The 25,250-nt window shown below is 42.5% G+C and overlaps 1 protein-coding gene across 8 annotated transcripts in view; it reads right to left on the bottom strand.

Moving 5' to 3' along the window:
- Positions 1–25,250, bottom strand: part of arid4a (AT rich interactive domain 4A (RBP1-like)) — a 164,068-nt gene that overhangs the window by 73,648 nt on the left and 65,170 nt on the right. For all 8 annotated transcript variants that reach the window (XM_038779915.1, XM_038779916.1, XM_038779866.1 and 5 more), the window contains exons 10-13: positions 24,514–24,590; positions 20,012–20,166; positions 1,620–1,692; positions 606–700 (exon numbers count right to left, since the gene is read on the bottom strand). In XM_038779915.1, the coding sequence (XP_038635843.1) occupies positions 606–700; positions 1,620–1,692; positions 20,012–20,166; positions 24,514–24,590 (400 nt within the window). The remainder of the gene's footprint in view (positions 1–605; positions 701–1,619; positions 1,693–20,011; positions 20,167–24,513; positions 24,591–25,250) is intronic.

Genomic DNA, 25,250 nt, shown 5'->3' with positions numbered 1-25,250 from the left:
GCTTCACAGCGCCAGGGAGCCGGGTTCAATTTACAGCTTGAGTCACTGTGGAGTCTGCACGTTCTCTCAGTGTCTGCGCGGGTTTCCTCTGTGAGCTCCAGTTTCCTCTTGCAAGTCCTGAACGACATGCTTGTTAGGTAAATTAGACATTCTGAATTCTTCCTCAGGTGCCTGTTCAGGTGTACAGAGTGTGGGCGACTAGGGGATATTCACAGTAACTTCACTGCAGTGTTAATGTAAGCCTACTTGTGACACTAATAAAGATTATTATTAAATCACGTCCATCTGTATTGATCCTTAAATTCAGTGTACACAATTGATATTCGATCTTTAGGTGCCTTCCAATAAATACAAAAGGCGTCATCTGTACACACCCCATTAAGTGTTACTTTAAAAAGTGAAAATTTTAAGAATGCGCTTCTAAACCGCAGCTGCTGGCTTAAATAATTCCCCAAATCCTGGAATACAATATCTTGTTACAAAATACATAGAAAAAAATTAACTTATCTTGAACCAAAAATGCAAACTCATGACACTGCTTTGTTCCTTGAGCTGAAGAAAATAACACTTTTCTGTTACAGCATGCTCAAATTAGGACAACTCACATTGTCACAGCCACCAAATCGATATACCAGTCTGAAGAGTTTGAAGAGATTCAGATCCTTATAGCCCAGTACAGGTGGTTTATTGATGGGTGTTCCTAGAAAATGCAATCAATCGGTTACATTCCGAAAATACAAAAATGTTCCAGATAATTATGCAAAAACCTCAAGTGCACCATTATGCCATACCATTGATGTTCCCTTTTAAATTTAGCTTTTATGCATGGTGTTTTGATCAGTTCACTGTCCCATTAAATTTATTTGCATGGCCACCAATGAGCATTATTTCTCATAGAAAAAGGCCTGCACAATACCTTGCAAGTTACTGTGCAGGCGCATAGCTTTGCAGGAGATAGCATCAAATTGCATAGCATCAAAATACATTCTCACTTTCCATGCATCAACTTTCACATGTTTTACCTTATTTTGCAAGTCAATTAATTATATTCACAGCAGGCCACACAACCATATCATACTCAATAGCTCAAGTGTATGTAGATCATTTGTTCACAATGGCTACAGATATATGTCAATCAAGTTTGTACATCTTAATCCAAGGAGTTTAGAATTACTTACATACATATTTTGGGGAGTTTTGGTACTTGTTTAATTATGGATGGAAAAATTATATTTTCCAGCACTCCATTAACACACCTAATCTTGCATTACTGACCTCTCCAAAATGATGGAGGGAAATTATTTTACATTAAAGCTATAAGTTACGGCACTGAAGTGTGTGAATAGCAATCTCAGTGGCCTTTTATATAGGAGCACTGGCACAGGGGCTTCAATTGGGCAAGACCATCTGTACAGCGCAACATTTTGAAGTCACTTTAGGCTTTGTTTCGAAATATTTTGATTACACAAGTCACTTTCGTTTATATAAAAAAACTTTGAGTTACGTATTTATTGGCACTGACCATATCTTTTAGACTTACATTAAATCAGAAACCAATTCATAGATCAAAGTATATACACAAGATAAAAGGCCAGCTTCAGTTTTCAAGAAGCTCTTACCCCTATCCTCCATAAACTTGTACAGTTGCTGCAAGAAGTTATCTCTCTCTTCTGGATCAAGCTCCTCTTCTGACTGGAAAGAGAGAGAGATCAACAGTTAAACATCTTGCCCCATAATGAAAGTTACAATCGGAAATTGTGACTGAATGTTGCGCAAACATCAGCGGACAGGGTCTTCACAAACATCTTGTACAGGGCAACAGCTATACCTCTGCTGACTTTGGAATATAGTTCAGCAATGCAGTAAGAAAATCAATCAAATGTTAAAATTTTCCATTCTTTTGAAAGCAGCTGATTTATCCTTGGTATGATTGCTGTGGAACAATAAATTTATCATCTCCTGGAGTTATCATCCTGAAGGCAGGTCTTTCGCAATTATTCACCTAATCATGAAATGGTGCCATCATTTTTTACTACGGATAGGAGGCAGGCCCCATGTCAACCTCAGCCAGAACGGGGCTAAAACCACATGCGGTTAGTGTAGTCTGATCCACATGCTAGCCATCCAGTCTACTAAAGAACTCTCAATGCCCCCTCCACCCGCCCATATACAAAACTGCTTCCATAAGAAAGAGGATGAACAAATATTTAAGATAATAATTGTTTTTTAAATCCATGATGATTACAATCTAGAATGAGCTGCCTGAAAGAATAGTTGAAGCGGATTCAACAGAGATTTTCTTTTTTTTAATCAATTAAGGGGCAATTCAGCATGGCCAATCCACCTACCCTACACATCTGGGCGTTGTGGGGGAGACCCACACAGACATGGGGAGAACTTACAAACTCCACATGCACAGTGACCCAGGCCTATGTTCGAACCCTTGGTGCCGTGAGGCAGCAGTACTAACCACTGTGCCACCCAACAGCAATTTTCAAAAGGCAATTGGGTACATTCTTGAATATTTGAGGTGCAGGGCCAAGGGAAAAACCCTGGGGAGTGGGACAAATTGGAAAAGATTTTTAATGAGTCAGCACAGCCACACTGGGCCAAAGGGCCTTCTTCTGTCTTGTGTGGACCCATGATTCAACTCAATTTTCAAGTGGCGTCTCCATAAAAATTAGCAGAGACAGATTTTGGTGAAGAACTGGTTTAACAATCATTGGACCACCTGAAACTTTATCAGATTATGCTCCCCATCACTTAAGCTGCTGACGAACCTAAAATTATCCATAAATGTTAAGATAATTCCAACTTTTCTTCATCATAAACCTTCTTAAATAACAATCTCCTTGAACAATGAGTGCAAGAAGCTCAGATTGTGACTATCATTCAATAGCCTCCCTCTCTTCCCTAGCCTATTGGACAAACTTCCCCAGATGTTCACTGGCAGCCTAACTCTAAACTCGCATCTTCTCTAGATTCTAGCCCATTTTCTACAATGTTCTGTGACTTTAGCTTGTCCATGAGACCTATGCCTGTGTTAATTCATTGTTATGTCAGATGGTGAAAACCAGACACCAATCTTTTTACATGATTTTAGATTTATTTATAGAATGCCACATTACATACATCAGCCTCCTCGCTAATTAACATTGTATCCCAGAAGTCTCTCTTTGTGCACAAGGTACTTAATCAATGTCATTTACCTGTGTATCCATAACTTTTATAATACATTTTAGTGAAATATATAGATCCTCCCCGTAAAACTTTATAACAGACAATCTTTAAAAATCAAATGAGAGGATTTTCTATATTCTGTATATCATATAAGGCAAGAGGTTTTTTAGGATTTCTAATAGACTTTTGCACAAGCATTTCTTTTTGGAAAACAACCTGACGGTTGGTGCTTGTCCAGGTGATTTTCTTTCTGGAATCTTTTATACGAGAGAGGTCAATCCGTAACCTTTTTTCAGACACTCTTTGTCAAATGTATGTTATTCCACAGGGAATAGTTATCTACAGATAGCAAACCATTTTAAGAAATCCTTTATATAGGATTTCCCTTAAAATATTTGGCAAGCAGAATCCCATATCTATTACTTCTACAGCCAATCTTTCTCCAGCTAAGGTACTTTCAAACACACTTTTATTTTCTTAGCTTTCCAGGCCAAGGGAATAACACCTGAGTATGCTTTTCTCTATATTTAATTTCTTTAATGTGTTATTTGCACCTAAAAACATCCTCAATTGTAGCCAGTTTCATCAAAGTGTTTAGCTTCCAAACATCAAAACTTTCAGTGTTTTCTCTGATTACAAAGCCAACATAACCATTCATCCCAGCTTCTTAACCATTCTTATTTTTTCTTTAGCTGTCAAATCACCTTTCTGTCATGACCGAGAACGATTTATAGGGATACAAGTAACACATTCTAGGTATGATTATTGATTCAAGTCTATTCCTGATTTATTCTATTTAATGTCGAAGCGTTCATATTTAAAGGCCCAACAGCCGGAATTGTAATCTTAATTTGCCTTTAATCTTATTTATAACAAATTGCACAAATTCCACAGAACCACCTCAGAAGAAAATCATCAGCATGCATCATAAAGATGCCCAAGAGTTTTTCTTTGTAATACCAGCAAAATATTGTTACATCTGCATTCAGTTGAGCAGAGCAAAACAGACCCAAATCGAAAAACACTACCTGTAATGCATAATTGAATCCATAAATGCATTTGGTTAATTTCCACAGCATTGCTTTAGCCTATTAAAGCTAAAAAAAACTTTATCTGTACATATCTATCAGTAGGCATAAAGTTCCTTCCAACCATCCAACTGTCATTGGCAAACTGCACTCCCAATGTCCGTCAAAGGTTTAGCTGGTGCTCCCAATCTGGTCCATATCAATTCTTCCAGGATTGTATCTACAAACACCATTCTGCCCTCATCATGTATTAATGTAAAAACATTGAAACTGGATGCCATGCTTTAAAATGTAAATGAAAATGTTTCTCATGCCTTTAAATCCTTGCCTACTATTTAATTAGTCTCATGCCAATGGGAGGCTTACAATAGGCTGTGATGTATGTAATAACACATTCTTCACAAATCTCTTTGATGAGCCTTGTGTACTCATCAATCATGTCTATGATGTTTAGTAGGATTTTTACTCTGTGCCAAGAAGCGTAAGCAAATAATCTATATAGTTTTAAGACAACTTGTTTTATCACCTCAAATTTTTAATCACCTGATGTCTTTAACATTCGATTCGAAATTCCAGGTTAAGAGGATACAATAGTGCCCTGATTGGATAGTTTCATGTCCAGTTTCATTTGTGCCTGCCCTGCTCATGGAAGACTAGCTTAGCAGCTTGGGTATCTCATCAGAGGCAACATCTGTACTAACAGTTTGGCTTACTCTTGCTATTTTCCATAGAATCACGATTCTTTTCAGTAACCTCAGTAGTGTTGTCGACCTTGAACCATGTAGAACTTCCATACTCCCTGACCGTACTTCAATCTTTATTACGAAGTGCTGTAAAATATTATTTAGGCACAATCTGTTGCACACTACCGAAATGCATAATTAAATAAATCTGTCATTAATAAACTCATTATCACACTAAAGCTTCTCTGACGAGTACAATTCCCTCAGACTAATTACTATCAACGATGACGAGTTGGTGGCATAGTGGTATTGTTGCTGGACTAGTAACCCAGCGCCCCAGGACAATGATCCAATCCCACCGTGGCAGATGATAGAATTTAAACTCAATCAGATATATGGAATTAAAAGTCTAATGATTGTTGTGAGAAACCATCTCCAGACCCACAGCAATGTGGTTGACTCTTAATGCCCTCTGAAATAGCTTAGCAAGCCGAAAGGAATGAAACCTGACGGACCACCTGGCATCGAACCAGGCACCAGAAACGACAATGGCAAAGCCTGCCGAGTCCTTACCAATATAGAATCATAAAATTAACAGTGCAGGAGGCCGCCATTCGGCCCATCAGGTCTGCACCAGCCCTTGGAAAGACCACCCTACATCTCCTAACCCCACCAAACCTTTTGGAAACTAAGGGGTAATTTATAATGGCCATGGGAGGAAACCGGAGCACTCAGAGGAAACCCACTCAGACAATGGGAGAAAGTGAAAACTCCAGACAGTCACCCAAGGCCGGAATTGATCCTGGGAACCTGGAGCTCTGAGGCAACAATGCTAACCACCGTGCCACCCCATCTGGAGGCTTCTGCCAAAGTTGGGAGAGCTATCTAGTTAAGCAACAGGTTGACATACAGAATCGTACCTTACAGGCAATGTCCCAGACACCATTATCATCATCCCTATCTCACTGGACAGACCCAGCAGAGGTGGCGGCACAGTGGTACATAGTCCGGAGGAGTTATCCTGGGCCCTCAACATCGACTCTGGACCCCATGAGGTCTCATGGCTTCAAGTTAAACACGGGCAAGGAAATCTGCTGCTGATTACCACATACCGGCCACCATCAGCTGATGAATCAGCACTCCTCCATGTTGAACACCACTTGAAGGAAGCACCAAGGGTGGCAAGGGCACAGATGGACTTCAATGTCCATCACCAAGAGTGGTTCGGTATTACCACCACGACCGAGGACATAGCTGCTAGACTGGGATGGCAGCAGTTCATGAGGGAACCAACAAAAAGAAAAAACATACTTGACCTCATCCTCATCAATCTGCCTGCTGCAGATGCATCTGTCCATGACAGTATCGGTGGAAGTGACCACCGCACAGTCCTTGTGGAGACAAAGTCCCATCATCACATTGAGGATACCCTCCATATTGTACTGTGGCACTACCACCGTGCTAAATGGGATTGGCTTCGAACAGATCTAGCAACTTAAGACTGGGCATCCATGAGGCACTGTGGGCCATCAGCAGCATCAGAATTGTATTCAACCACAATCTGTAACCTTATGGCCTGGCATATGCCTCACTCTACCATTACCACCAAGCCAGGGGATGAACCCTGGCTCAAATGAAGAGTGCAGGAGAGCATTCCAGGAGCATCAAGCATACAGAAAAATGAGGTGCCAACCTGGTGAAGCTACAACACAGAACTACCTGTGTGCCAAACAGCATAAACAGCAAGTAATAGACAGAACTAAGCCACATCCAGCCATGAATGAAGGTGGACTATTAAACAACTCACTGGAGGAGGCTCTACAAATATCCCTATCCACAATGGTGGAGGAGCCCAGCATGAATGTGTGAAAGACAAGGCTGAGGCATTCGCAATAATCTTCAGACAGAAGTGCCGAGTGGATGATCCATCTCGGTCCTATGGTTAGTCTTCAGCCAAGAGGATTCACTCCCCGTGATACCAAGAAACGGCTGAAGACACTGGATACTGCAAATGCTATAGGCCCTGACAATACCCCGGCAATAGAACTGAAGACCTGCGCTTCAGAACTTGCTGTATCTCCAGCCAAGCTGTTCCAGTACAGCTACAACATTGGCATCTACCCGGCAATGTGGAAAATTGTCCAGGTGTCATGTACACAAGAAACAGGACAAATCCAACCCAGTCAACTGCCTATTAGTCTACTCTCCATCATCTGCAAAATGATGTAACTTTGATAAGGATGTAACTCATGTTCCTCGTCCACTTCATTTTTCCACCGTCACAAATTCAGATGCAGGGCAGCATGGTGGCACAGTGGTTAACACTGCGGCCTCACGGCGTCAAGGACCCTGGTTCGATCTCAGTCCCGGGTCCCTGTCCGTGTGGAGCTTGCGCATTCTCCCCATGTCTACGTGGGTCTCACCCCCACAACCCAAAAATGTGCAGGGCAGTTAGATTAATTGGAACAAAAAAGAATTGGGAACTCAAGTTCAGATACAGAGAACATTGGGGGATATCATATCCTGACAATTGATACTTGCTTTCAGCCATTCTTCACAAAAGCAGCTGGGACTAAAATCTTCTGAACCAAGATCCACTGTCCCAGAGGTCTTAATTTATATCTGCTCATGGTACTTAATCTTGATAATACACACGATGTACCATTGGCATCCTATTCCCTTGAACCTAATTCAAAAAGAAACTGTTGACCACTCAACATCCCCTAGATCTCATGTTAACTGGCATTATTAACTGTCCCCTCCCCTCATGTATTGTTCACCCATAAATTTTCTTTTGAGCACATGGGCGATTTGTTTACGTGCACAGCCCCTACTAGATGTGTTGTGTAGCTGCCAAGGGAGAGGGAGAACATTGGTCCCCACATGCTTCAAACCTGCGGTCATCACCTACTCCTCAAAAACCCACCCTTGATCCATCTGTCCATGCAACGGCCTTTTCCTCTCCATTTCCTTGAACATATTATCATTTTTCAAATTCATGCCCACTGACCTTTCCGTATTTAAAACACTTCAATCAGGTTGAGTACTGACAAGCTTTCGTCAAAGGCGCCAACTGACTACCACAAATAAACTATCCCTCATCATCCTTCTCAGCTGATCTGCAGACTTCAACACTGTTGACCACACCATCCCCCTCCAAAGTTTTTCCACTGTTGGGTAGCATTACTTGTTTGACTCCATTCTTGCCTGTAGCCAGAGAATTATTTGCAATGGTCTCTCCTCCAATTCACACACTGAAACCTCGAGTCCCCCGAAGAATTAATCCTTTACCCCTTCTTTCCTCATCAACATGCTACCCCTCGCTGGTATCATCCCAAAACACACCAGATTCCACCTGTATGCATTTGACACAAAGAGTTCTTTCGCACCACCATCTCTCTGGATCCCTTTACTGTCTCAGATTTGTAAGTGTTTGCCTGACATTCAATACTGGAGAAGCAGAAAAATACTTGAATGATTGAAGTCATTGCCACAAAACCAGTTCCCTGTTCACAGTTGCCATCTCAGACAACTTTAAGCCGAGTAAGAATGTCAGCAATCTTGATGTTGTTTGAGCAGTTGTCAGCTGAGATGTTGGAGAGAGTGTATAAACCACCAAACAGCCCATCAACCGAACCCTTCAAGCACCGCCTACTCTCAGGTGGCAGAATCTGCCATTCCAGAACTCACTGAAACAGAGTAGAAGCAAGTCATTCTCAATCCTGAGGGACTGTCTAAGAAGAAGACACTTCAAAAATGTTTAATCAGTGGCAAGTCACTTTGGGATGTCCTGTGCTAATGAAACCCAAGTCTTCTTTTATCTTTTCTTTTCATTCTGGGATAAAATTCCAACCACATATTTGCACCATCACCGAGCTTGCTTACTTTCACCTGCGTAAAACTGCTCGACTCCAATCTTGCTTCAGCTCATGAGGTTGAAACCTTCATCCATGTTTCAGTTGCCTCCAGACTCAACTTCTTCATTGCACCTCCGACCAAACTCCCATCTTCCATTCGACATAATCTCTGTTCATCCAAAACTCTGTTCATCCAAAACTCTGCTGCTCATATCTTAAGTCGCTCCATATGTCCGCTAACCTACACTGGGTCCTGGTCCAACAATGCCTCAACTTTAAAATCCTCACCCATGTTGTTGAATCCCTCATTACCTGCTTCCTGCAGCCACCTCCAGCATTACAAGTCTTTGAGATATCTGCTCTCTTCTAATTCTGGCAACTTCTGCATCCCTAAATTTAATTGCACCACCATTGGCAGCTGTGTTTTCAACTGCCTCAATCCTAAAATCCAAAATTCTCTCTGTAAACCTCTCTGCTCTTTTCTTCTTTTCAGGTGCTCCTTAAAATCTACCACTTTGATCAAGCACTGTCTTCTCTCCCGATATCTCCGTATGCGGCGAAGTGTTTCTCTTGAAATCGGCAATTGCCATTTTACTTTAAATGACTATATAACATTTAATAACTGTTGTTGAGTCATGTGTTTATCCTGCTCTGCATTTTTCCTCTCTCTTCCATCCCCCCACCGGCCCAAATATTTAAATCAATTCTCCAGCAAAATGTTACAAATCCAATTTTCTGGGCCTTCAATTTCAAATGCCTTCAATTTCAAATTTACGCTTGCAAATATGCCTGTAAACTGAGATCCAAGGAGATTCCCTTCGTTGGATATCACCGTGCAAGACAGAACATGCTCAATAAACAGTAAAATGCCTTTCTTCTAGCACAAGTAAGTACATGATCACAAATACCAACAGATCCTATATTATTTTCAAATAACTCTTAAATAGTTACAACTTTGAAGAAGCTATATTCTGGTAAGTTGCGAAGGACAGTGTTGTAAAATGGACAGTGGCCTGAATTGTGGGTCTGATATAAAATTGGGCACTCTTAAATTTAAAAATTGGACATTTTAAATCAAATCACAGTCAACTCCAAGACAGGCCTGAGTTTGAATACACTGAACACAGACAAACTGCCAGGACATGTCTGAAGCTGCTCTGTCAATCACCCATCAGGTGATAATCGGTTGTATTCAAATGAATTGATTGTTTTGGGTTGCCCAGATAAAGCTAGACATTCTGACACTCAGTTTTCCTGCCATTACCATATGTGGAGAGATGTTATGTGCAAACAATACACCTAGGAATGGACTCCTGGGGTTGGGTTCCTGAGGTCCTGCAGAGTTGCAATCCACCATTGGGTAACGTGACCCCCGCCCAAAGAACTCATTGACTGAGGGCCAGAGAACTTTCTGGCAAGATGAGAAGAAGGATATAAAGGTGGACATCCAGGAACCTCCCCAGCGAAGACTCCCAGAGGGATCAGAGAAGACTTGATGACCAACCGGAGACGGAAAAAAGCAACGTGCAAGACCCACCTTTGCGGATGAAGGCCCCGAGGAATCAAGAGTCAAAGAACCGACTTGCAGCTCAACCAAGTCCGTGGGCTCAGGTAGTATTAAGACTCTTGGGATCATTTTGTATTGTTTTGGGATAGTCTAAGACGGGGGTAACTATTTTTATTGTTTGACAAATAAATTTGGCTGAATCATACTCTTGTATTTGTCCTTTGTTCATCTCGCAAAGAAAGACACCTGGGTAAAACACTTGAGTAATAAACTGGTCGAAGTGTTTGAGGTTTACAGACAACAAGGGAATGAATATGGGATCCTGGTTGGGACCGTAAACATTTAAAAATAAATTTGAACACCCAATGACTGCAAGAGTGTACAGTTTAAAACAAAGAAATTTTAGCATACAAGAAACAAGTAAAGCAAATACAGTCTTGGGTGAATAATTATACTTTATACTGAAAAGCGAAATAAAAAAACAATCACTTTAGGCTAAAATTATTAACGGAACCTCCCCATTTTCCTTGCGATCGCCCCCCCAAAAAGTTTGACTACATATCAGGCTCTTGGAAGGTTAATTCACTTTCTGTGGGACCAATGGAAAGGTCCCACAAATTCGGAAATTCACTGATTTCTCCTTGCTGTTCCAGCTATTCTTTGTGGTATGAAATTTCATGGGGGATCCTTCCATTAGTTTTTGACTAAGCGATCCTGCAATTTTCCTTTAAAACCTCAAATGTGGACTTCTCAGCTCAAATCATTATATTCATGATTAGTGCCTTCACTTCAGAAATATCCCTGATAATCCTTTTGCTTCTTGTCGACAGCTATTTTTATGCTCCTAGTATATTTTTTCTTTCTTTCTCTGCCTGAACAGTGGGCTTACATTCATAAAGTCAGGTCCAATCCCAGAGACCTTCTGGCAAAATCCAAACGACTTCCCAGAATTCTAAACAAGGCTCCATCCTAAATGTCTCCATGGCAACAGAGGTTGATCGAGATGTTTTTCAAAATATTTTTTAAAATTTGGTTTTTAACATTTAAACATAAAACAAAACAATGCCAAACAACAAGAACAGACCCCACCCCACCACTCTAACAACCAACACCTCAATAACTCAAAAAAAAATTCTCCCCCCCCCCCCCCCCCACCCCACCCTTAATAGCTTATGGTAACCAACTCTTGAAAGTGAAGAATAAACAGACCCCACCTCTTGTGGAATCTCTCGATCGCCCCCAAGGTAACCGTAACCGTCTCCAAATGCAGGAACTCCCGTCAGGCTGACCTCCACTCCAACGGGGACCCATCTGCATGCAATCTGCGAGGTGAAGGCTGTAACGTCTGACCCCACTCCCGTCTGCAGCTCCGGCAAGTCCAATACCCCAAATATGCCCTCCCTCCCCGGGACTGAGTGCCAAATGCTGGTGCAAGATTGCCAACATGGTGCTGAAAAACACCTCCAAAATCTCTGCAATGTATATGGTTGGCCAGACCTCTCCCACACTGCTCTCAAGTGTCCTCTGCCCCCTCAAACAACCTTCTCATTATCAACCTTGTCAAGTGCGTTCTGTGCATTACCTTTAACTGTCAATCCCAGCCTCGCAAACGAGATTGAGGCATTTACCCTCTGCAACACCTCACATCACAACCCTGCCTCCAATGCCACTCCCAGATCCTCCTCCCACTTGGCCTTAACCCCCTCCAGCGACACCATATCCTCCTCCAAAAGTTTCCCATAAATTGCCGAGATTCCCACATCCCATCAACGACAACACCAGCTCCAACGAGGAGGAAGGTGTCGCCGGAAACATCAGGAAAACCTTCCTTGCAAAGTCCTGCACCTGCATATACCTGAAGACATTCCCCTCTTCCTCCCAGCCACGGAAACGGAAACTTCCATTAACTCCTCCAAACGTGCAAACGGCCCGTCCAAAAATAAGTCCTTCATTTCAATCAGCCCAAGCTCCTCCAATACCCGAAACCTAGCAACCAGTCTCACCGCTTCAAACATGGGTGACGGATTCTCCTCCAGCAGGATGCTCCATTTTGCCGGTGGACGGGGGTTTCTCGACGTCATGGGGCTGCCCCACAATGGGAAACCCCATTGACCGGTCGGAGTAACGGAGAATCCCGCCGGCGGGTTGTGGCAGAAATGAGGCGTGGCAGGGTGGAGAATCCCGCCACTGATTCTCACGATCAGCTTCAACCCAGCCCCTAACTTAAAATGCTGCCAAAATTGCCTCCATATCTTCAACATGGCTACCACCACTGGACTACCCAATTATTTCCCTAGAGCAAATAGGAGCAGCGCTATTGCCAGCACTCGCAACCCCGACATATTCTCACACACATCGCCTCTGGCTCCCTACTCTAGCCCCAAACCTTCTTGACGTTCGCTGCCCAATAATAATACATCAGGTTTGGAAAAGCCAACTCCCCTTGACTGTCACCTTCGCTGAAGCACTGTCTTCCGAATCTGTCTTAAAAATATAAACCATGGCATGTCATTCATCTTCACCGCCTGCCAATGATAGGGGAAGGCTGTCGCACCTCAACAAATCTGCCTTGACCCTGCAAATCAGGCTCGTAAAATTAAATTTACAGAGTCAGGCCCAGTACCAAGCCACCTGCACCCCCAGGTACCTGAAGTGAGTTGTCGCCATAAGAAACGGCAATCCCCCCCAAACCAATTCCGACCCCTGGAGAGAAAACCAAGAAGCACTCGCTTTTCTCGAAATTCAATTTGTCTCCCAAAAAATCCCCAAATCGCCTGAGCAGCCCTATTATAAGCCTCATGGAGAGACCTGGGTTAGCAATGTACAACAAAAAGTAGTCAGCATACAGGGACTCCACCCTCCCCCCCCCCCCCCCCCCCCCCCCCACCTCCCCAACCGCTCACTATCTCCCTCCACTGATCCGAGCACCTCAGCTCAATGGCAAAGGGCTCTATCACCAGCGCAAACAGAAGAGGGGGGACATGGCACATCCCAGTCTTGTTCCCCTATGCAGTTGTAAATATCACAAGTTCACCTTATTTGCATGAACATTGGCCTTTGGTTCCTTATATAACGTTTGACCCATGCCACAGCCTTAGGCCTAATCCCAAACCGCTCCAACACTGCAAACAAATAACTCCACTCTACTAGATCAAATGCCTTCTCTGCACCCAGCGCTACAACCATCTCCAGCTCCCCCCTCTTTGCTGCAGAAGGCTGTTGAGGACAAATCACTGAGTGTCTTTAAGACAGAGATAGATAGGTTCTTGATTAATAAGGGGATCAGGGGTAACGGGGAGAAGGCTGGAGAATGGAGATGAGAAAAAAGCAGCCAAAATTGAATGGTGGAGCCGACTCGATGGGCCAAGTGGCCGAATCTGCCCCTATGTCTTTATGGTCTTATTTCCTTCCCTAAAGGACATTAGTGAACCAGATGGGTTCGACAATTGGCAATGGTTTCATGATCATCATTAGACTTTTAATTCCAGATTTTTATTGAATTCAAAATTTCACCATCTGCAGTGGTGGGATTTGAAACCGAGTCCCCAGAGCATACCCTGGGTTTCTGGTTTATTAGTCCAGTGACATGGTGTAGTCCAGTCCACACCATGGCCTCCCCTTAACTTTTAACTTCATAATTAAAATCTTTTAACCTGGAGGTCTGCATGAATAATTTACATTTCTAATGAAGTCAGATCAATTCTCCTGAAATTTACTATCTGCAGTTCCCAGCTAAATGAAGGCCACCTGCCATTTTTATGGCTTTCACCCACCTAACTCTGATCTCACAGGTACATATGGAACATAGGAATTAGGAGCAGACGTCGACAATTCAGCCCCTCAATGCTGCTCCGTCATGCAATCAGATAATGGCTGATCTCTTCCTGGTCTCAAATCCACCTCCCTAACTGTTCCCTATATCCCTTTAACCCGTTTTAAAATTTCAGATCAGAAATCCTTGCTGACGATTAATTTTCAGCAAAGAAGTTGACAAACGGCTGCCTCCTCCGGGCTAACCCTAATATTGACCCTCTCAAGGCGAACTTGATTTTCTCTAAACAGAGAAAGCTAGCCATGTCAGTTAGCCAGGTCTCCGTCGTCGGGGGCTTTTGAGTCCCTCCAAGCTAATAGAATCCGTCTCCGGGCTACCAGGGAGGCAATGGCTAGAACGTCTGCCTCTTTTTCCTCCTGGAATCCCGGGTCTTCCGACACACCGAAAATCGCCACCTATGGACTCGGTGCCATCCTTGTTTTTAACAACTTGGACATGACATCCACAAACCCCTGCCAGAATCCACTAACCTTCGGACATGCCCAGAACACATGGACATGGTTTGCATGCCCTCCCACACACCTTGCACACATATCTTCTACCCCAAAGAACCTGCTCATCCGGGCCACTGTCATGTGGGCCTGGTCAACGACCTTAAACTGTATCGGGCTGAGCCTGGCACATGTTGTGGACGCGTTGACTCTACTCAACGCGTCTAGCCAGAGGCTATCCTCTATCTCTCCTCCAAACTCCTCTTCCCACTTGCTCGTCTGCCTTCTCCCTACGAGCCTGTATCGAGATCAGCCTTTAATGCCTCCCAGACCACCGCCACCAAAACTTCACTCATGCTGTTGACTTCCAGGTCATTCTGAATACATTTCCTCAGCCGCCCACACACCTCTTTGTCAGCCAAGTGTCCCACGTCCAGCCTCCAGTGCGGGCGCTGGCTACTCTCCTTGCTCACGTGTCGGTCAACCTTGTGTGGGGCATGATCTGAGATTGTGATCGCCAAATACCCCGTGTCCACTACCCCCGTCAATAGAGCCCTGTTCAAAATATAAAAATCAAGCTGGGAGTACATTTTGCACGAGTAGAAGGAGACCTCCTTCACTCTCAGCTGCCCAAATATTCATGGGTCCACCGCCCCCAATCTGCTCCATAAACCCTTTTAGCTCCTTTGCAATTGCTGGCACCCTGCATCCACCGGCCCGCCCCCAGATAGCCTCCGCCCCCGACCTGCTTTCTGTCCCACATCAAAAGTCCCTCCCCCATCAGCAGAACATTTTCCCCCCTCCCCCCTAGTAACAGCACCATATGAAGCGACCCCTTCGACAAGCATAACATCTGTTCACCCCCCACTCCGCTTCCGTGAGCTAGCCCGCCCAGCTAGCTTGGCGACCCCCGCCTATGGTGCCAGACATTCTCCCACCTATTGTTCCCTCCCCACTCTCCCCCTCCCGCTGACACACATATTCAAAAGAAAAATAGACCAACACAATTGCCCTAAAATTGCCCCCCCCCCCCCCCCCCCCCACCACCACTCATGGCTTCCTCGCAAGCGCTCTGTGAGCCCTGTGCACCTCAAAGAGTCGGGAAATCGTCCCATCCCCCAGCAACTTCTCAAACATCCCGCTATGTATGCCCCAGTGTCCGCTCCTTCGGAACCCCCCCCCCCCCCCCCCGGGAGACAGACAATTCTCAAGTTCTGCCGGCGGGATCTATTCTCTAGGTCCTCCACCTTCTCCAGGAGCCTTTTCTGCTGGTCATCTATCTCCTTCTTGAAACCATTTAATAACTCAGACTCCACCTCACTATGAGGCAGCAAGTTCCACAAATTCACCATCCTCTACGAGTAGTTCCTCCTCATCACAGTTCCAAATCTACCACTGCTTAACCTATATCTGTGACCTCGTTCTAGATTACCCCACAAGGGGGAACATTTGGTCGACGTTTACTTTGTCAATCCCTTTTAGCATTTTATATACCTTGATCAATTCCCCTCTCAACCTTCTAAACTCCAATGAGTTAATCCAAATTGTTTGATCTCTCCTCATACCTCAACCCTTTCATCCCCAGAATCAATCTGGTGATCCTGCTCTGAACTGCCTCCAATGCCACTATACCCTTCCTCAAACAAGGAGACCAAAATTGGTCTCAATACTCCAGATGTGGTCTCCCCAACAGCCTATGTAATCAACAGCACTTCTCTACTTTTATCCTACAGTCCTTTTTCAATTAGCACTAACATTCCATTTGTCTTTTTAATTACATGCGGTACCTGCATACCGACTTTCTGCGATTCATGAACAAAGGCACCCAGATCCCTCTGCCCAGTCGCATTTTTAGTCTGCTTTCCATTTAGATAATAATTAGCCTTTATATTTTTTGGGCCAAAATGGATAACCTCACATTTATCCACATAAACTCCATCCGCCAATTTTTGGCCCAATCTCCTAGCCTATCTATATCCATCTGTTAAATCTTTATCTCCTCTTCACTGCTGCCCTACCTCTTTTAGCACCATCTGCAAATTTTGCTATGTTACAGTTGAGGTCCAAAGACTGACCCCTGCGGTACCCCGCTAGTGACAGTTCGCCAGCCAGAGGACACATTTATCCAGACCCTCTGCTTTTTGTCAGTCAGCCAACCCTCAATCCAATCTAATACTCTATCCTCAGTCCCCTGCGATCTGACCTTCTGAATCAGTCTTTCATGTGGTACCTTGTCATACACCTTCTGGAAGTGTAGATATACCACATCCTCAGGTTCTCCATTATTCACCTTAAAGAACTCAAGTAAGTTTTTAAGCATGGGTGGCATGGTGGCGCAGTGGTTAGCACTGCTGCCCATGGCACCGAGGACCCGGGTTTGATCTCGGCCCTGGGTCACTGCCTGTGTCGAGTTTGCACATTCTACCCTGTGTTTGCGTGGGTTTCTCCCCCACAACCCAAAGATGTGCAGGATAGGTGGATTGGCCATGCTAAATTGCCCCTTAATTGGAAGAAAAATAATTGGTTACTCGAAAAAAAAAATTTTGAAGTTTGTCAAGCATGACTTACCCTTCATAAAACTATGCTGACAATGGTAGTTTAAGCTTTGTCTTTCCAGAACCCTTTGAACTACTGAACTACCATTATTTGAGGTGTTCTGGCAATTTCTGAAGTCAGCATTTTAATGACCGTAGCCATACAAACTTAACCTTCACAAAACTAAAACTTATTTCTAAAATATTAATATGAACCCTGAACTTTATGATTATCACACTATCTCCTACCCATTTCAATTCAAGGAGCTGGCAGCAAATGATAAATATATGTGAAAGATAAACTAAAAAACAACTAATTGTCTGATATTATGAACTGAAATTTGAAAAAAAGAAACTGATGCTCTTTGTTTCAGAGTAGTCCAGCACAATTCCATTTTGAATCACTGATTATGGAATCTGCAACAATGAATTCAAATAGAAATGCACACGTTACAAAAATAGCTCAGCTAAATCTATTCATTGTTATCCTCTTCTCAAGTATAGCAGTACTATTAGCATTGCTGCCTACGGCGCTGAGGACCTGGGTTCGAATCCTGGCTCTGGGTCACTGTCCGTGAGGAGTTTGCACATTCTCCCAGTGTCTGCGCGGGTTTCACCCCCTCAACCCAAAGATGTGCAGGGTAGGTGGATTAGCCACGCTAAATTGCCCTTAATTGGAAAAAATAATTGGGTACTCTAAATTTATTTTTTAAAAAGAATAGCAGTACTATTAATCAAATCATTAAAAGGAAAATTATCACCTTATATATTACACATGAAACACCTTACGAGCTAGTGCCACACAACATGGCCTGGCCATTCAATAAAAATCTTAGTTTAAAAAAAAATCTGTTCATTAGCATATTGCTGTTTTTGGAAGCTGACTATACCGAAATTGGTTGTGATTCCTAAATTACAATAATGACTGCACAAAATAAGTTAATTCTCACATACACAAAAGACCCAACATCAGTTATAGCCTCCTTCTTACAATAATTTTTTTAAGAGTTTATAAGTTACTGCCTGGTCCAAGAACAGACCATAGCAGTTTTATTTTTACCTGAAGATCTCTCTTGGCATTGCTCATGATAAATTAGAGATCACTGTTTAATAATAGCTCAGAACAACTGGATTATAAAATAGCTGAATATTTTCATTTTGATAACCATTTTGTAATAGGCATTGTGGGACTTCGTTGAGGAAAGCCTTCTGCTGCAAATGTATAATAATATTTATTTTGACCTGTTATTTTAAGTACACTAAGTCTAAATAGACCACAGCAGAGATATGATCCTCCAGCTGCTCAACTGTACTCTGCAGGCCAGAGCTGGTACAACCCAAAGCAAATTGGAGTCACATTACTCCTGTACAGGGGTCTCTCCTCAAATTCACAACTTCATGTCAATCTCCCAATTCCTTCATTTAGGAAAACAGGAGGAGAAAAATAACAGGAAGCAAATAGCTTTCTCTTACAGCCCAACTATTATTTGCTGTGTTATAAATATTTCACTTAAGCCAATCAGGTGGACGTGAGATACACTTTACATGCATTATGGTTTTAAAATTTGACAATCATGACCTATTTGAGTGTGATGGATATGGTACAAATGAGTGTTTTATTAAAATACATTTACCAGAGTTGTATTACTCAGATATGCAGTTTATTCTGTATAATTGCAAAGCCAAGATTTAATACATGTATGTACACATTTAAAAGTATGATAGTGGGAGGGGCAATCAGGACACAGCATTTACTTCACAGCAATTTAAACAATCTATAACCATAAAGGAGTCAAAATTCTGCAGCACAAGCTATCTGGACTAAAGCTTTTTACTCCCTTTCCTAATTAGCCAAATACTATCATTACTTGACTTTACTGTTGTTTTTTGGGGCCTGGAGAAAAAAAATCCAACATTAAGTTCAAGTTATGGAAAGCTGATTTGAAAATATGGCAAACTTCCAAAGGCTGTCTGCCAAGCTGCTGCAAAGTCTTGAATTACTTTGGAGCACGCTCATGATAAAACCATCAGCATGTTGCTCGGGAAACCCTGTAGGAAGTACAGTGGACACCCACCCATTTCACCTTGAACAGGAAGATTTTAAATCAATTCTATCCACAATGCAGTCTCGATCACACCAAACAGTAAAAAAATTACACCAACTTCAGTCAGCAGCAAAGCTTCACCCAAGTGCAACTCAATGCTGTGTGCCAAAATGAAGGTTTTCTATGCACACATTCCAAAATCTTTAAGCTGTTCGGTCAAGAATTTAAAAGGTTTAGCAGTTCACTGGAAACTGAAAAAAATCTGTGGATGCAATTCTCTCTGCTTTATTTCACAGATCAGACTAACGTTCAATAAGGTGGCAAGCACATATTATAATATTGAGAAATCTAAAACTAAACAGAGTAATTGTTGTAAAATATGATGACCTGTTGATTTGTTAGCTTTGTGAATGCAGCAATATCGTTACATATAAGCTAGACATTGACATTTGCTTCCAACAGCTTGAAAACAGGTAACTTTAGACATTTTGAGACCAGCGTTATGGTTGGAAAATACATGAAATGTTAATTGTTCAATTTATTTTTTTTTCCGCAATTTGCCTTCAGATTTTTCAATAAATCAAAAATCCTAATATGGAATATTATGTTGACATCCAACTTAATACAAGCATGTGGTGTAAATTCTATGTTTGTCAGACAAGCATGATAATCATAACATATATGCAACAAGTCAATTCAAATTTCTTTACTCTGATCAAATTTAGTTTGTTTTATGTTCCACATTTATATTAAGCTTTCCAGTGGAAAAAAATCCATTAAAAATGCTGAGCTAAAAAAAAAAATCAACCTCTGAATATTAATATATTATTCTACAAAAACGATCAATTCCTGGTGAAAGTTTCTAATCCCAAGTTTTCAATTTACAAATGGTTTAATCTGCAAAAATGTCCTACCTCTTGCTTCTTTTCCTCATCTTCCTCATCATTCTCTGCTTCCTCTTCATCCTCCTCTTCATCACTACTCGAGGATTCTAAAATGACACTCATGTCCACCTTCCAGCTCTCCGGAACAATCCTTTGATGGTAGAATTTTTGAGCTTCTTCAAGTGCTACAGAAAGCAAATTTAAAAATTTAGGTTTTATTAATTTGGTTGATATCTGACAAACATAGAATCCTAGAACTTTACACCACAGAAAGAGCCATTTGGCCCATCAGGTCTATGCCAACTCTTTGAAGTAGCCGATCAATTAGTTCCACTGCCCAACTTTTTCCAACATTTGCACGTGCTGGAAATTTTTTATTTTCAATTATATAAAAATTTCCTTTTGAAGCTGACTACAGAATTTGCTTCTGCTGCCCTTCCAAACAGTGCATTTCAGATCATAACATGATACATTAAAAATATTCTCATCTCCCTCAGATTTGAGGTAACTGGCAAAAGAACCAGTATTCTCTCGTCACCCATCCACCCAGCCAATGGAAACAGTATCTCCTCGCTCATTCTTTAAAAATAACCTTAATTGTAATGTTAGGCAAGCAACATTGGCACAGTCAGTTTCACTAGATGCTTCTCAGGTGATAATGGACTGGTAACAATCAGATAGAGGTTCATAGCAGATTCCCCATGGTTAAACAAGTGAAAATATGAAGTGCCATGGATCCAATACACCCATAAGTTTAGCAGGAATGGAACTTTTTAAAAGCAATGCCTAGAGAAATGAAGGCACCTTTACAAAAGCAACAAAACGAGGCGGCATATAGCGCAGTGGATAGCACTGGGATTGCGGTGCTGAAGACCCAAGTTCGAATCCCGGCCCTGGGTCATTGCCCGTGTGGAGTTTGCACATTCTTCCCATGTCTGTGTGGGTTTCACCCCCACAACCCAAAGATGTACAGGTTAGGTGGATTGGCCACGCTAAATTGCCCCTTAATTGGAAAGCAAAATAACCGGGTACCATAAATTTAAAAAAAACAAAAGCAACACTTCTCCAAATGTGACTGGTGACACTGAATTGCCAAAAAGATGTGACTGTTTAATGGAGACCAACAAATAAAATCAGAGAATCGTAGAATTTACAGCGCAGAAGGAGGCCATTCGGCCCATCGAGTCTGCACCGGCCCTTGGAAAGAGCACCCTCCTTAAGCCCACACCTCCACCCCATCCCCGTAACCCAGTAACCCCACCTGACCATTTTGGACATTAAGGTTTATTTAGAATGGCCAATCTCCCCATGTCTGCTTGGGTTTCCTCCGGGTGCTCCGGTTCCTCCCACAGTCCAAAGATGTGCAGGTTAGGTGGATTGGCCATGCTAAATTGCCCTTAGTGTTGGTTGAGTGGGGTTACTGGGTTATAGGGATAGGGTGGTGTGGGTTTGGGTAGGGTGCTCTTTCCAAGAGCCGGTGCAGACACGATGGGCCGAATGGCCTCCTTCTGCACTGTAAATTGTATCCATCTACCTTTCCAAGTTTTGATGCAAGGCCATTGACCCGAAACATCAACTCCGTTTCCCTCTCCACAAATGCTGCTTTACCTGCTGAGTATATCCACCATTTTGGGACTGGTTTAGCACAGTAGGCTAAACAGCTGGCTTGTGATACAGAACAAGGCCAGCAGCGTGGGTTCAATTCCCGTACCGGCCTCCCCAAAAAGGCACCAGAATGTGGTGACTAGGGGCTTTTCACAGTAACTTCATTGAAGCCGACTTGTAACAATAAGTATTATTATTGTTGATTTTGCTTCATATCTCCAATATTTTGTATTTTTATTATCACGTATGTTAAGAGGGACAATGCTGAATGCTCTCTTAAATGTCGTCTAGTACTTCCCCAGAGCGGAGAAACTACAACATCGTCTTTGCAGCCTTCAACAGGTCATTAATGAAGACGAACATCTTGCCAAGGTCATCCCCACACACCCACTATTTGCCTTCAAACAACCGCGCAACCTCAAACAGACCATTGTTTGCAGCAAACTACCCAGCCTTCAGAACAGCGATCACAACACCACACAACACTGCCATGGCAATCTCTGCAAGACGTGCCAGATTATCGACATGGGTACCACCATTACACGCGAGAACACCACCCACCAGGTACGTGGAACATACTCGTGCGACTCGGCCAACGTTGTCTACCTCATACTCTGGAGGAAAGGATGTCCCGAAGTGTGGTACATTGACGAGACCATGCAGACGCTGCGACAACGGATGAATGGACATCACATAACAATTGCCAGACAGGAACGTTCCTTTCCAGTCGGGGAACACTTCATCAGTCAAGAGCCTTCGGCCTCTGATCTTCGGGTAAGCGTTCTCCAAGGCTTCAGGACCCGCGACAACGCAGGATCGTCGAGCAGAAACTTGTAGCCAAGTTCTGCACACATGAATACAGCCTCAACTGGGACCTTGGATTCATGTTGCATTACATTCACCCCCCACCATCTGGCCTGGGCTTGCGAAATCCTACCAACTGTCCTGGCTTGAGACAATTCACATCTCTTTAACCTGTGATTATCCCTCTCTCCAGTTGCTCTGTCTGGACCTGTAAAGACTCGCATTCAAAGTATCGTCTTGCATCTTGACTGTGTCTAGAAATATGTTTCTGGAACCCACCTTTTCATTCACCTGAGGAATGAGCTGTGCTCCGAAAGCTAGTGATCTACTGAATTTTAACCTGGTGTTGTAAGACTTCTTACTGTGCTCTCTTGAAGACAGCATTAAAGAGTAATGGAGAAATTGACACTGTGATTCTTACAAATCAGAAAAGTTGCAGCATAGAAGGAGGCCATTCGGCACACCTCGTCTGTGCCAGCCCGAGGACACCCAGGTGCCTTTTCTAATCCCACCTAACTGCACCCGTCCATAGCCCTGTAGCTTAAGAGTACTTAATGTGTAGATCCAGGTACCTTTTAAAAGAATTTAGGATCCCTGCCTCCACCACCAACTCGGGCAGTGAATTCCAGACACCCACTTACCCTCTGCGTAAGAAAGTTCTTCCTCATGTCCCCTCTATAGCTTATGAAATCCCCTGGTTCTAGAATTCTCCACCAAGGGAAACAATTTTATGCCGTTCCCCATCTCTTCCTGTCATAATTTTGTACACCTCAATTAAATTACCCCTCAGCCTTCTTTGTTGCAAGGAAAATAACCCCAATTTATCTAATCTGTCCTCGTAACTACACTTTTCTAGCTGCCCAAAATAAAATTGTGTTACACAGATGGAATAACATGACGCTTTTTTTGTGCAATTTTATTCCCAAGCTAGAGTGTCATCACTGGAAAAAGGAAATGGCTAGTGGTAGCATTAAATGTTGCACAAATCGAAGATAGTTGAAAATTCTACCTACCCTTTCTTTTAAAAACTGAGAAAATCTTCACGTGAAAATCATATCAATTTTACACATTATATCTATGCTTGTAAACTCCAAGTGAAGCTAAATGGTGCAACTTTAATTTGCTGTCTAATGTATTAAAACTACCCAACGTATTTCAATTAGTACCTTCTGAATTATCAACCATTGGAGTTGTGATTTGCATGCCACATGTGTGGAACAGATTTAGATCCAAACCCCAGAAATCAAAAAAACTCCTGCCATCATCTCAAATCAACATCACAAGATAAGATAGTTGGAATAAATGCAAGTAACACTGTAACAAGCTTTACAAATGGTAAAACTAAACACTCCTCATAAAAATAAAAATCTTATGGATGGGCATTTGAAAACTGCATTTAATTTGGTCAGTTAAAACTTGTTAATGGAGTCCTGGTTAAAATTATGTATTTGAACTGCCAACAATGTGCCATGATGGCAGCATCATGTGGGCAGCATGGTAGCATAGTGGTTAGCACAGTTGCTTCACACCTCTAGGGCCCCAGGTTCGATTCCCAGCTTGGGTCACTGTGCGGAGTCTGCACGTTCTGCCTGTGTGTGTGGGGGTTTCCTCCAGGTGCTCCGGTTTCCTCCCACAGTCCAAAGATGTGCAGGTTAGGTGGATTGGTCTTGCTAAATCACCCTTAGTGCCCAAAAAGGTTGGATGGGGTTATGGGGATAGGGTGGATGTGTGGGCTTGGGTAGGATGCCCTTTCCAAGGGCCGGTGCAAATTCGAAGGGCCGAATGGTCTCCTTCTGCACTGTAAATTCTATGATCTATAGATCATAGTGATATAATGATTATTCTAACTTTAGGAATTATGTTTGCATTAAAAAAATGGTAATACATTCTCCCATGGAACAAAATTAACCTCCTGAATGGACAGTCCAGCAAACCAGTTGTGTTTCACAATCTGGAGCTCGAACATGTCGTCTCACTCTGCTATTCAGCTTTCACTGTCTAAAAGCAGGGAACAAGACAAGGACCTTCATAAGTGCTACAATTCATGCATGTTGATCACATCTCCGCACTAGATGTTAGGGGAAAGATTTGCAATTGCTGCCATCTGAATTTCCTTTCCTTACCTTGTTTAACAACCGGGTCTGGTTTTGAAACTTTATCCCAGTCGAGCTCTCGGATATCTTTTCTTGCTATAGGATAGCTATTATTTTAAAAAGAAAGATACCAAGGTTCAGCTTAAAGTAAAGAGCACTGGATTTGCCACATGAAACTGGATATCCTATTAAATTTCACAGCCCTCGTACTAACTGCTGCAAGTAATAAAAAACAAATTAATAAACATTTTCAATAAACTGTCCCCATCCATGCACCACCTTTGTTACTTCACACCTAATTATCTCAATACACTTGAAAATTGAGCTTCAAATGCAGACAACAGGAGAAGATAACACTTATTACACCCTGCTTAAGTCCTTCTTGACATTGTTGCATCAGTAGCTCCACTCGGAGCAGATTGTCACACAATGATTCATTAAGGCCTTTTTATTTATATCCGTAAGTCTAATAACCATTATTAACAATGGATTAAAAATTATGCATTAAAAATTGTGCATCCGAAAATTGCATTTCATTTGGTCATTAAAAACTTGGATTATGCAGTCCTGGTTAAAATTAAGTATTTAAACTACCAACCAAACAAGGTACCTTGACAATGAGAACGATTGTCCTGATTTTAGCATTTGGGATTGCCTGAAAAAACTGGTCGCCACATCTAGATTATTTTAAATTAACAAATGAGCGCAACAATAATCACTTTACAAGTGAAGACAAGACAGGGATACCAAAAGGCCATTTGGGTCAC

The sequence above is a fragment of the Scyliorhinus canicula genome, chromosome 2, assembly GCF_902713615.1.
Source record: "Scyliorhinus canicula chromosome 2, sScyCan1.1, whole genome shotgun sequence".
Taxonomy (NCBI): Eukaryota; Metazoa; Chordata; class Chondrichthyes; order Carcharhiniformes; family Scyliorhinidae; genus Scyliorhinus; species Scyliorhinus canicula.
Note: the sequence above shows the minus strand (reverse complement) of the source record. Positions and strands in the feature narration are given on the sequence as shown.